At 43.4% G+C, this 14,469-nt stretch overlaps 1 protein-coding gene across 1 annotated transcript in view; it reads left to right on the forward strand.

The window, feature by feature from the left end:
- Positions 1 to 3,197, forward strand: part of LOC137368856 (neuronal acetylcholine receptor subunit beta-4-like) — a 65,439-nt gene extending 62,242 nt beyond the window's left edge. Inside the window, exon 8 of the mRNA XM_068029062.1 lies at positions 3,045 to 3,197. Within this exon, the coding sequence (XP_067885163.1) occupies positions 3,045 to 3,197 (153 nt within the window). The remainder of the gene's footprint in view (positions 1 to 3,044) is intronic.
- The last annotated feature ends 11,272 nt before the right edge of the window (positions 3,198 to 14,469 follow it).

Consider the following 14,469-nt stretch of genomic DNA (forward strand, 5'->3'; position numbering starts at 1 on the left):
AAGCAGTCATTTTCATCAGCATTGCTTGCACCCAAGTACAAGAAGGCATCATTTACTGGTGAGACTATGGAAGCCCTGCTAAAAGGAGAGCAGTTACATAGGGATAGGCTGTCTGTGAATGATAACCGTGCCCCTTCCCTTCCCCCTCCCCACCACCCCCTCCAAACCTAAGTATCTAGCGGTTTGTGCAATGAATGGCGAAAAGAAAGCAATTACCAAATACATATCCAACCTTCTGAAGCAGTTAATCTGACATGCTATCCTAGTGTGCTGGAAACTATGGCCTCAATATTAACTCCCACCCACCACCTCTGCCCCACCTGCACAGAACAGGTGACAGAGAATCGAGGTGGGCGTTAAATCATTAAATATGGGGAATGAAACCCCAGCATACCCATTGCTTTTTTTACGTTGGCAGATATTGTGACATCCGAGTGTCCCAAAGTGTCCCAAATCCCAAGGCGGACACTTCATTAATACATTTAAATCGGGCTCCCACAGTGTAGTTGGGAGGTTGACTTAAAATTTCACGGTTGCCGTGTATGTTTCCCAGGGGTCGGGAAGTCCGGCAGTAAAAGGTAGGCTGAAGTTGGCACACCCCAAGTCTTTTGCAACACACTTTTTGGACGAGGAGGAGGAGTGCTCCTCCCAGCCCCTCAAGGAGCTTTCAGCCTCCCCACTCCTGATCATGGCCTCTCTCTCTCGTAATTACCAAGGAACATCCCAAAGGGCCCCTGGCTGTGGCCTCCAGATGCTGGTGTATGCTCCCCACCCCCCCAACCCTATGTCCACTAGCCAGGGCAGGTAGCATAGCTACAAAATGCTAATGAGGCCCTGTCGTTAAGTTCAGCAGGACCTCTGTGTCCTAAGCTTGCCAGGTTCTTCAGCCATTTCTGGTTTCACCTGCATCCTCCCCGCCACCCCTTAAGTGTGCTGGAAAATTGGAGTGGCAGCAGCCGCCACAAAACCCAACACCAGGATTGCCAGGCCCGATCTTCCTGGGGGTGGGATAGGCCAATGTTATCCTTCCCACCCAGAGGCCAATTGAGGCCTTTAAGTGGCCTATTGACAGCCAATTAAGGGCCTGTTCCCGCCGCCGCTGGGATCTCACCAGGCAGCTCTTAGAGGCTTGCTAAGTCATTTCAGAGGGCAGTTAAGAGTCAATCACATTGCTGTGGGTCTGGAATCACATTTGGCCATGTAATGAGTTTCTTTGTGTTAGCTTAAGCAACACAATGAGGTATGTGGATTCCAGTTCCTTGAAGATCTCTAGGAGGTCTATGAACAGCTAAACTAGTACATACAATACAGAGCAAACTATATACAGAACCTTTGTCCAGGGTGTTACAGTGCAGAGTAACTATGGCTTCTAGTCACATGACTACATCCTGGTACTTAGCTCGTTAGCATACTGAGTTCTTAAAGGGACATCACTTTTAAAGCAATCATACAACAGGCCGAGCCAGGTACGGACGGCAAATCTCATTCCCTAAAGGACATTAGTGAATCGGGTGGGTTTTTACGTAAATCGATAATAGTTTCATTGCACTATTACTAAGACTATCTTTCAATTCCAGATTTTTGTTAATTAACTGAATGTATTAATTAATTGAATTTAAATTGCACGAGCTGCTATGGTGGGATTTGAACCCATACCCCCAGGAAATTAGCCAGGGCCTCAGGATTACTAGTTCAATGACAGTACCACTACGCCACTGTCGCCCTCCCATGATTTAAATTGCAGTGGCATAGCTTTCCAAAGTTAAATGACTTTGAGTAGTCTACATGTAACTTTATCTTTAGATGATAGTGGTATGATAGCACAGTGTTTTAGTTACTGGGCCTAATAATCCACAGGCCTGGACTAACAATTTGAAGACAGGCATTCAAATCCCATCAGGGCAGTTATGGAATTTAAATTCAATTAATCAAATAAATCTTGAATTAATAAGCTAAAATCAATAATGGTGACCACGAAGCTACCAGATTGTTCTAAAAACCCATCTGGTTCATTGATTTCCTTTAGGGAAGGAAATCTGCCATCCTTACCCAATATGGCCGACATGTGACCCCAGACCCATAGCAATGTGAGTTCAAGGCCTGCTACCCAACCCGAACCCGACGGGACTCGACGACATGTGTCGGGTTGGGCCCCACTTCCAGGTTTGGTTTTCGGGCTCGGGTTGGATTGGGCCGAGTCCGGGTCGGACATGGGTCGGGTCGGACCGGACACACATGGTAAGTGCTCTGTTGGTAAGTATTGAAGTTAAAACACTTACCTGAGCTGGGAGTCCAGGACGAAACTGAGTCTGCGCAGTGAGCGAGTGACATCACTATGACGTCATCACGCATGCGCTGCAGCTTCATGGAGCTTCCCAGTCGGAAGGTAAGTAAAGGGATGGTCGGGTCGGGTCGGGTCGGGCTCGGCTCAGGTCGGGCTCGGAGCGAAATTGGGGACACCCAGGCCGGCTCGGGCTCGGGTCCACTGTGGATCGGTCGGGTTCGGGTCAGGTTCTTTTTCCCGACTTGAGCAGGCCTTTAATGTGAGTGACTTTTAACTACTCTCTAAAATGGCCTCACAAACCATTGAGATGTATTCAAGAAGGTACCTTACCATCACCTTCTCCAGGCAATTAGGTAGGAGCAATAAATGCTGGCTTTGCCAGCAATGCCCACATCCCATGAATGCATAAATAAAAATTATAATGTAAAACAAACAAAATCAGCAACCCATTAAACAACATTCCCCATTTCCATTCTGTTGGAATGAAAATGGAAAAGATGTTTAATGAGTGGCTGAGTCAGTACAGTCCATTTTGGTTTATTGTCCAAAGTCAAAAAGGCCCCTGGTATGATTTAAGCCATGCAATTTAAAGGAAGCTGATTGATACAGATTGGGATCATCAGTGGAAAAGTCTGGATGATGTAGTGGACATCATTGTTAATGAAAAGGATCAAGGAAGAATGTAGATACCAATACATTCTTTATAGTGTTTCTGTGTTAACATTCTAATGAACTACATTTATCAATCTTTGTTTTTCAGGTCATTGAAGACTGGAAGTATGTTGCCATGGTCATCGACCGTCTGTTTTTGTGGATATTCGTGCTCGTGTGTGTGGTTGGCACAATGGGCCTCTACCTTCAACCTTTATTTCAAAACCATGCCTCACCAAATACATTTTCTGATGCAGAATAATTGTTCATTTGTTCTTACATGTGTGATTTTCCAGATTTAAAAGAAAATTAATATGAGACATCAAATAAGCATGAGAAGTTTACAGATACACAGCAAAAGTGAACGACAACTTAGGGGCACATGTGAAGCTACTGATCATTTAAATTAAACCCTGCTGCATGTTCATCTGAAAAAAGAAAAGTTAACACAGTAGGTATAGTTTCCATCTCTATTATTATCTTATTTCTCTCAATTACTTAGGATAAACAAAATACACAGCAGGTCCAACAGCAGCTGGACCATCTGATTCTTGTTTAAAATTTTTCAATGTTATTGGAATGTAGCACTTAGCAGCTTGGGTGCTCATTGTAACCTGATTAGCGCAATGTTTGATTCAAATATTACCATATTAACAGGGAAACATATGGCCAAAAAAAAAGCAAAAAGAAAAAGATGATGGCAAATGTTGTGGAAATTGTCATCCCTCCCTGATCCATACTGCACCTTCTACATAAAGAATTTTCATTTCAACCTAATAACTTCTTCAGTACTTGAACTTTTATTGGGGTACTTTCTTCATGGAAATCTAGTTGACACATCTTTGGGGCGGAAGATAAGCCTGAAGATTTGTCAGTCCCTTTGATCCAGACATCATGTGTAATTCATGCTACGCTGCTTTGTAACTTCATTGGCGCCATTACATTGCTTGTTTGTGAGCATTTTGTATGAACATGGTGGTGCTTTTCAATGACTTTGAATTCAACTTGCCAAGGAAATCACATTAGAAGCCAGTTTGGTCCAAGTTATGAGGTGTCTTTACAAATCTGAGCTATTGTAACCATGAGAGTAACAGATGTTTGCTGTAAAGAAAATTTAACAGAAGAAAATCTTTAAAAATGTGTAGAATATATTGTGACTCACTGAGACATTGGACATTAAACATCAATAAAAGCTTCTGCTTTCAAATCTCATGTGTAGATGGGCTTGCTCAGCTCCTTCCCCTGAACTGTCAAATCATTCTGCTCTGATTACCTGTCATGTTTCAAGGCACATTAGAATTCCTGTTTAAAAGGACCTCATTCATACAAACTCAGTAACGGCTAGAGATCAAACCTGGGGGTTTCCTGATCTGCATGTTACAATACAAGACAGGGCTGAGCAAGTACCTATGAAGCTATTTGGGTTCCACATTTACCTGCTTATTATTCTCAATCCATCTTCAGACCTTTTCAACTACACACCTCAGGCTGCACAATATGCTCTGTACAAATTCACCAAAGCCAGCATTTGCATAGCAAAATATCTTTGCTTTGTCAGTATCTAATGCAGGATTAATATCTGAGTACATAGTACTGTTGATGGCAAAAATAATATACTTAGCTAAATGAATCGATGATATTAAAGAGCCACAACATTTACTCTTAGACATTTTTTAAAAATCAAGATAATTGTCAGCTTTGATAAAATTATCTGAAGGCCTCATTTTGTAGAATAGTCACACTTGTACTTGCACCTACAAAATCAATGGTTATAAAAAGCACCACAATATTTGAGTAATTTGCCACACCAAACCCTTCCTTCAACTAGAAAGAATGTTAGTTCCAGCTGGCCCTGCCAGCACTCTTCTATTTCACAGTTGCTATTCAGATTTGATCTATAGTGGGCCGGGAAATGGCAAAAGCCCCATATTTTGTTGGCTCCCCATTGCATTCATAAATCATGTGATTTCTCAAGGGGCCTTGAATGTGAGAACTTAATTAGCACACACAATCTCATCCAATTCAACCCACGTATGATTTCACACTGCTAACACCTGTTTCACATGGTCTACTCATCCCAGTTATATAACACGGTCATTAAGAGCCAATCATGTTCTGCCATTTCAGGAAGAATGCTCTTAAAGGCAAACTTTTCAATTTGAATTGTTGAAACCAAAATTGTCCAAATGCTGTCCCAAACCCATATTTTTGGAAGTCAAAGAGCAGAATAAACAAAGGTTAAGAACATAAGAAATCGGGAGTAGGCCATACAGCCATCGAGCCTACTCCACCATTCAATGCAATCATGGCTGATCTGCTGCCTTTACTCTACTTTCCTGCCCACTTCCCAAATTCCTTGATTTCCGAGAGACCAAAAACCGAATATCTCAGCCTTGAATATACTCAACGATGAAGCCTCCACAATCCTCTGGGGTAGAGAATTCCAAAGATTCACAACCCTCGAAGTGAAGTATTTCTCCTCATCATAGTCCTAAATGATTGACCCATTATCCTGAGATGGTGCCCCCGTGTTCTCGTTCCCCAGCCAGGGGTAACAACTTCTCAGTGTCTACCCTATTAAGCCCCTTCAGAATCTTGTATGTTTCAATGAAATCACGTTTCATTCTTCTAAACTCAAGAGAATATAGGTCTGCTCTATTCAATCTCCCCTCATAGGACAACCCTCTCATCCCAAGAACCAATCTGTGAACCTTCACGGTACCAGCTCCAAGACAAGTATATGCTTCCTCAGGTATGGAGACCAAAACTGCACACAGTATTCCAGGCATGGTTTCACCAAAGCCCTGTACAATTGAAGCAAGGCTTCCTTATTATTGTACTCCAATCCCTTTGCAATAAAGGTCAACATGACATTTTGTCTTCCTAATTGCTTGTTGTACCTGCATTCTAACCTTTTGAGTTTCTGGTACGATTACACCCAAGTTTCTCTGAACATCAAGAATTACCAGTTTCATGCCTTTAAAAAAATGTTCTGCTTTTCTATTCTTACTACAAAAGTGAATAACCTCAGACTTCCCCACATTATACTCCATTTACCACCTTGTTGCCTACTTATTTAACCTGTCTATATCTCTTTGCAGCATTTTTATGTTCTAATAGTTTATGTTCCCAGGTAGTTTTGTCAGCAAACTTTGATACATTACCCTCGATCTCTTTGTCTAAGTCTTTAATATAGATTGTAAATAGCTGAGGCCCCAGCACTGATCCTTCCGGCACTCCACTAGTTTCAGCCTGCCAACTTGAAAATGTCTGTTTATCCCTACTGTTTGTTTCCTGTTCATTAACCAATCTTCCACTCATACTAATATATTTCCCCAAATCCATGAACCCTTTTCCTGCAAATTGGAAGGAGTTTCATCTGTATAAGAGATGGTTTGCCTGACCCTATCTTTACCTGCAGAATTGTGTTCACAGACACATGTGCAGCTAATATCTAGCTATCTAACCTGTACATTTCACTAAAGGACGTGTGGAACATGAACACTATGCAGTGACTGGAAATGTTTCCCTTTGCATTACTTAAACTACCATGGAAGGTCATCTTTGTATTTGCTGCTATCCTATTCTGTAAGGGAAGGCAGGTTTGGGTACATGCAGGGAGCTAAATCCCTTAAAAGTGACATCGGGTCGGGATCTCGACATCATGCCGCCCTCTTCTGGGTTTCATCCAGGCAGGTTTGCAGGCGAGCAGGGAGCTCCCGAGGAGCTGTCGGGAAAGTAATTAGATTATGCAAACAGGCAATTACGTGTCTCTTTAATCAACCATTCTGGTTTTAACAGCCAGTGGACCTACCTCCTGAGCTGTCAGCACCTCACCAGGTTCCCAGGCAAGTGCACGACGACGACAGCTTCTTCAGTGAAACTGACAGACTGGGAAGGCTTTGATCAGTGAAACTGAAGAAGTTTAGGCCATGGCCAAGTGAAAGCCTGGTGCTCACAGCACTTCTTCTCTGAGAGAGTTTTCACTGCTTGACTGCTGATTGCCTACTTCTTGGAAGTTACTTCACCTGTCCTGCATTTCACTCACCTTCAGCTGCACTTCCCTGCTGTCAGCCTTCAATGCTTGTGTGGCTAGGAGGAAAGAACAATATTTCTGCAGGGTGACTGTAAGAATTGGGTGCAAGCGGGCAATGGCATGAGGGTAAGTGCATGTGTGTTGGGTGTTCTGATGGGGTTGTGAGGTGCCTGGAGAGAGAAGAATGAGTGGACCTGCAAGGTATGTTGTCCTGAGAAGTACTGTGCAGGAGAATGCTGGAAAAGTCAGGGTGTGGGGCTTGGCACATGAAAGTGCTACCCCACTCACCTTAACCCCCCTTGATCCTCCTGGTCCACTGTCTCCAGGTTGGAGGGACAACACCCCTGCATTCGCACTTCCTTGGCCTCTTCCAGAAGTCCTACACGGTTGGACAGGCTGGCCTCTTCCTCCCATCCTTGGCAAACATCACCTCACTGCAGTCCCACAGATTCCACAGCAGGACCTCCAAGTAAGAGTGAGGAACCTGGGGAACAGCATTCCCGAGTCTTCTTTCCATTCCTGTGGTTGCGGCAGCCTCAGGAATCCATGTGCCGTCGAGCCTTACTGACTCATGTCAAGGTCCCTTTAACTAGAAATCCCTCCTTTGAAGATTTAACATCCTGCCTGCCCTCTCTGATTGGTTGGGAAACCCACAAGCTAATGCCATAGCTAAAGTTAAAGAGCCACAGCAAAGCCCATTCCAGCAGCAGCTCCTGACCTGCTACTGGTCCTGCCCTTTCTGCTGGGATTATGTTTTCAAAATTGAGCCCTTTAAACTTTCTGGCTAAAATTGAAGTAGCTCCCAATTTACTTCCCCAAACATGATCGGTACATGTCCACTCAACAGGCACAAAAAGGATGAATTTCAGGGGGCAACGTCATGTGCATAGGATGCCTGAAAAATGTAAAAATGCAGGAGGCTTCTTCCATTTGCTAATCAGGGGCCTAATGCCCATCCAGAAACTGGGCCACTGAACAAAGCAGGTTTCAGGACTGTTCCACTCTGGTTTTGTGAAAGTGGATGTGGCTTAGCTGATGACACCACCAAAAATTAAATCTTCTTTTACATTTTATATGAAGCTGGGAGGAGAAGGATCTTCCTGAATCTATTGCACTCCTGACAGAATTGCTGCCCCCACCACCCCACCATCCTTCCCTGCACTCCGCCCCCCCCATCCCTCTCTGGATTTACATGATAACATCTGGCAGCTCGCCTTGTATATGGAGATGAGGCCCAAGGACCAATTTCTACCAATCCACAGGCCTCTGTCTTAGACGCCCACTACCTCTGCACAAGAGGACAGTATTCCCCGATGAAAATCCATCTCAATGCTTTTTGCCCTGGTGCTTCCTCTTGCTGATAGTTTATTGTGTGCATCTTCTCAAATCTATTCTGCTACTGATTCTGCCACATCCACTACCACATGAGCTGCCTCGATGGAGGGCTGTATAGGCCAGTTGTGTTGCCTTGAGAGGCAGCAGCCTCAATCATAGCTACAGCAACTGCAACCCTACTGCTGAGCATCCCTCAGCGTACATATGTCATCTGCCCAGATTTCTGGACAGCAACAAGGGCAGTGCAGCCCTCCAAATCGGCCAATCTTCAAGCCAGAAAAAGAGAGCTCAATATAAATTGAAGACCAATGTCTTTCTGGCACAGCCTGAGCATTTCAGAAAGATATTTCCATGGTGTTTAGGCCCTCTCACACTGTGCCTCTGCTGCAGATGCTTGAGAATTGCCATAAGACCCACAGTGGACAACAACATCAATAAGCCTCCTGCTTTACCACACAGATGTAGTGACTAAATTCCACAATTGTCACTACACCTTGCACAGTGATTTAAACAGTCTCAAATTATTCCATTAATATGATCGTGCTCCGATGGGAACATTTTCTTATGAGCAGGCTTGAGATCTAAATGCCTAATCTCCAAAGTTCAGCGAGGATGTGAGTTGGCCCTCCAGCCAGCAAGTGTTTCTTACCCCTTACTAATGCTCACTGCTTCATTTTGCTCATGTTCACTAACTATAAATGTCTAAGGATGCAATTGTGCTGGCAACTAGTAGAGTGATGCTAATTGCTGTGAGATGTTGTGGTCGTTATAGATTCTGCGAGCTGCGGATGGTTTCTGAAGAATGCCTAAAGAAAGAGAAGAGGAAGATACGTCAGAATTCTGACCAAATGATCATCCTTTCATTATTGTATACATGGCAATAAGCTGTGCAGGATGATGTTGTGCCTGGAGTGAATGCCTGGGTGTAAATGAGCGACGAGGCAGTAGGCAGAGAGAAAGCACATGTGAAAGATGGTACGAGCTTTATCTTAGGGGAAATCTCTGGCTTCATTCTGGAATTCCTCCCTGCAGCTCTCCGGATCTTCTGCTCTCTTTCCACCTTTAAATTGCTCCTTAAAACTGACTGCTTTGGCCAACCTTCCAGTATTCTGACCAAATATCTCCTGATGTGTCTCGGTGTCAAATTTTGTTTTATAATAATCCTGTGAAGCGCCTTGGGATGTTTTATTACATTAAATGAGCTATGTAAATATAAGTTGCTGTTGTTCCATTTCTTCTATGTTCTCAATTCTTGAATTTCCAATGTAACTACCTCAAAGGTTTATAACTTTTGGGGTGTTCTCCAATTCAGGTCTGTTTCTGCTATCCTTTCTCCACTAGAACACAAACCAGAGGATGTTGTGCTGCACTTTGGAAGACAATGTCATCTATGGAATTGCCACTTACAGGAAGAAAAGGGGAGAGAACTGGAGAAACAAAAACTCTTCTCCATACTTGCTATTCATCTTTTATTTTCCTATGATAGGAGCAAAGGAACAGGAGTAGGTCATTCAGTCCTTCGAGTCTGTTCAGCCATTCAATTAGTCATGGTTAATCTATGTCAGCAGAGACTAGCTGTGGCTCAAATAGTAACACTCTTACCTGTGAGTCACAAGATTCAGGATTCAAATTTCACTTGAGGGCTTGAGCACAGGAATAAAGGCTGACACCCCAGTGCAAAACTAAGGAGTGCTGCACTATTGGAGATGTTGTCTTTCAGATGAAATGCTAAACTGAAGCCCTGTCTGTTCTCTCAGGTGGATGTAAAAAAAATTCCTATGGCACTATTTTGAAGTACAGCAGGGGAGTTATCCCTGGTGTCTTGGCCAATATTTACCCCTCAATCAACATCACTGAAACAAATTATCTGGTCATTGTTGTTTGTGGGAGTTTGTTGTGTGCACATTGGCTGCTGCTTGCCCTACATTACAACAGTGACTATACTTCAAAGGTACTTCATTGGCTGTAAAACACTTTGAGGTACTCTGGTGGTCGGGAAAAGCGTTATATAAGGCACTGAAGAGGACAGAGATTAATAGATTAGAGAAGCTGGGCCTGTTCTCCTTGGAGAAGAGATGATTAAGAGGAAGTTTGATAGAGGTGCTCAAAATCATGAGGAGACTGGACAGCATATATAGGGAGAAACTGTTCTCATTGGCTGAATGATGCAGAACTAGATATCTTCGAGTTAAGGTGATTGGCAAAAAAAACAGAGGCAACATGAGGAATAACTCTTTTATATGGCAAGTGGTTAGGATCTGGAATGCTCTGCCTGAAAGTGTGGTGGAGGCAGAGTCAATCGAGGCCTTCAAAAGAGACTTGGACAATTATCTGAAGAGAGAAAATTTGCAGGGCGACAAGGAAAAGGTTGGGGAGTGGGACGGAGTGAGTTGCTCCTGCAGAGAGCCAGCACAGACACGATGGGCCACAGGGCCTCCTTCTATGCTGTAACCATTCTATGATTATATAAATGCATATTTTTTTCCTTTTCCAATCTGTCATGTTTATATCTTGTCTGCAAAAATAGCCCTTTCAGCGTTTCCTTTGTTGAATTCTGTGGCACAAAAACATATGCATTTTGCCCATCTAGTCTGTGCCAGTGTTTGCTCCACATGAGCCAGAAAAGATATAGGGAGAGCTAAATTAATAGGGCAAAGTAGAACAAGCCTCACAGGATTACTGAGCAGTCAGAATGCTGCGCCATAACATTTATCTGAAAAGCTGTCACCTCTTTTTCTCTGCATAGTAATCAAAATGACTATAACTGATTTGGATGCTTATCTATCACACTCGGTTGTGATTTGTACACATACATCTCATTGCTCCAGAGGTGCAACATAAATTTTGGTATCTGGAATACAGCAATAGTACATTTCTCTCATTTCTTGTCTCTGCATAGCTCTCCACAATAAATAGAATGAACCAGGGGATTGCAATTCCTTTCACTTTGAATGAATTTATGACTGCTGAATTAGTACGTGTAAGAATTTGATACAAACAGCACATGGGGCCTTTCAATGCTTGAATACTTTTGCATGTTAAAAGAAAACTTTCTTTTTTTCTGATATATTTTACTGTTCTTAAGGTCGACTAATCACTAGGATTCCCAATTCAGATGTAAAAACAGAAAATACTGGAAATACTGGCCTGGCAGCATCTGTGGAGAGAGAAAAAAGTTAATGGGCTGAATTTTAACTGAGAAAATCAGGTGGGCCTTGGTAGGGTGGGAGAGGTTTAAAGTGTCAGAAATCTGTTTCCCAACCTGCTTCTAACTCGCCAATTTCTGGCTTTATCTGAGGCTGGAAGGTGAGTGGGCGACCAACACAATCCAAGCAGCAGGTTGAAACTTTAAATATGATAATGAGGCTGCACTGTCATTCTATTTTTGAAATACAACAGCTGTCGGATGGGTTTCTGGACTGTCAGGGAACCTGGGAGCTTCCTTGAGGTGAGGACTTGGTGGATCCAGGAAATAAGTGCCTTCATACTTATTCATTGGGCTGAATTTTCATTCCAGGGTCAGGAACCCAACGTTTGGAGCATTTCAGGGTCCTGAACCCACACTTCAGCAGCATCGCTCTCGCAACACGGTATTGGAATGCAAATGCCCTAATTGGGCAGGAGGTGAGCTCAGCGCCCAATTAGAGGTGCCAAGCACGTCCAGGCAGCTACCTGCCTGGGCCCAGTTGTAAAGGCAGGAAGCAGCCATGTTGGGGGCTGCCACTACCTTGCTGAGAAGTGCGGGCAGCTCATGAAAGGGCCAGGATGGGGATAAGAACGGAAAGTGGCCATGGAGACCGTGACGGTACAGTGCTCAACCCAGCACTAGTCACACTTTCTAATAAAGTTTATTTGACCACATGGCAACCCCGACAGCTATGCACTAACGTGCACTGGACTAGTCGGGATTGCCAAAATCAGAATTGAAAATTGCCTTCCCGAACGCCCTATCCCTTTAAAAAATTCCTAAAGGAGATTAATGAGCCCTTACTTGGAGGCAAGCAACTTCCCCATTCCCTCCCACCGCCACCCCACTGCACCCCCACTCTCACATTGGAAATCGCAGACTGTCCTGGAGGTGCGGGTTACAGAGACGACCTCCGGGACCACGATTTTCAAATTGCTTTTGCTCCGGTTCCTGACCCTGCGGCCCTTTGAAAATCCAAAGGTCACAAAGACCTTAAATGTTAACTCTGTTTCTCTCTCCACAGATGCTGCCTGACCTACTTAGTATCTCCAGCATTTTCTGTTTTTGTTACCATTAGCTACATGGCTGATGCTCCCTTAGCACAATGCAAGTAAACAAATAAAGATTTGCATTTATATAGGGCCTTTCACAACCTCAGGATGTCTCAAAGCACTTTACAGCCCATGAAGTTCTTTTGAAGTGTCGTTACTGTCGTAATGTAGGAACCGTAAGTAAGACCCTCAGTCAGCAGAGAGCAGAGACTTTCAGTTGCACCAATTTGGGTTGGATTTGAACCAGATTCTAGCAGGGAAAGGCCATTTGCTGGATGGTTGAAACACCAATAATTTAAAAAAAAATCATCTATGTGCTTTTAAAACAATTCAATAAATGTGCTGATTTGGTAATTTGTTCATTGATTAATTACGTCTACGATTAATCAAATAACAAGTGATTGATGATTTATACTGCTTTGCCAATGAGATTGCCTGGAGACTACCAAGTAGGCGTGGCTACTGAACTCCACCATAAATTATATTTTCCCTTTTTGGAATACGAGGTGATAAACAGGCAGGAAATATTTCCTTTGTAAATAGATCAATTGTTTCCACTTATTGATGACACCAATGTTTCAATGATAATTGTGTGCCATGATTTAGTATTAAATAATGTGCACAATGGGATCAGTTAACAATATGAATATTGATGAAGGGAATCCATTTGCAGCCCATCCATCTGAAAAGACCTACAGTGGTCCCATGATACCCTCAAACAGAAACTCTGGCTCTGCTCCCGATATGGAGTCTTGCTCTGTGTGTGGACCTTCAATTGGGGAATCTGGCACACATCAATTCTGCTGAGTTCTGGAAAACCAAGAACACCTCAAATGCTGACCTCCTCATCCTATTTCCCAATCTGCATTCCGATGGAGCAAGGTGCCATGACAGGAGTAAAGATTTGCAAAGTCAGCTCAGCCCTTTTGTGTTGAAATGACCTTTGTCCTTTTTCTTTTCTATGATTTAAGAGGATTTGATAGAAAGAACTGATTAAGAATTTACTTCCTCTTGCTACAGAATTTGATTGGGCTTGGCCTGAAAATTGGCCTCGAATGCAGAATGCTGGAAACTTAATCTCAGCCTACTGCTTGATGGTATTGTTTGCACAAAGCTGTCACAAAACTGTCAAAAATGGACACGTCCAAGCTTTGGGGTTTTTAATCATGAGTGATATACCCAAGGCATCACCTCATTGCCAAAAGCATATATATGTCTAAATGTAGTATCTATTGCATGGGCCACAGGAGGAAACCGAGCAATATTAAAGTATTTACCACTACCAAACACATCTTCCCCTCCCTTCCCCTATCAACATTCCGAAGGGATCATTCCTTCCGCGACACCCTCGTCCACTCCTCCATTATCCCCACCACCTTATCCCCTTCCCACGGCACCTTCCCCTGCAATTGCAGGAGGTGTAATAACTACCCATTTACCTCCACTTTCCTCACTATCCAAGGTCCCAAGCACTCCTTTCAGATGAAGCAGCGATTTACTTGTACTTCTTTCAATTTAGTATACTGTATTCATTGCTTACAATGTGGTCTCCTCTACACTGGGGAGACCAAACACAAATTGGGTGACCGCTTTATGAAACACCTCTGCTCAGTCCGTAAGGATGACCCTGAGCTTCCGGTTGCTGGCCATTTCAACAGCACCCCCCACCCCACCCGCCGCGCCCCGCTCTCATGTTCACATCTCGGTCCTGGGATTGCTGCAGTCTTCCAGTGAACGCAAGCTCGAGGAACAGCATCTCATTTATCGATTAGGCACACTACGGCCTGCAGACGGAACATTGATTTCAATAATTTCAGAGCATGACCGGGCCCCCCTTTTTTATGTTTAGTTATTTTTTTATTCTTTTCTCTTTTCTTTTTTATTTGGATTTTTTATTTTAGGTTTTTTAGTGTGTTTCGTTTGT

This window comes from Heterodontus francisci, chromosome 4 (assembly GCF_036365525.1).
Source record: "Heterodontus francisci isolate sHetFra1 chromosome 4, sHetFra1.hap1, whole genome shotgun sequence".
Classification (NCBI taxonomy): Eukaryota; Metazoa; Chordata; class Chondrichthyes; order Heterodontiformes; family Heterodontidae; genus Heterodontus; species Heterodontus francisci.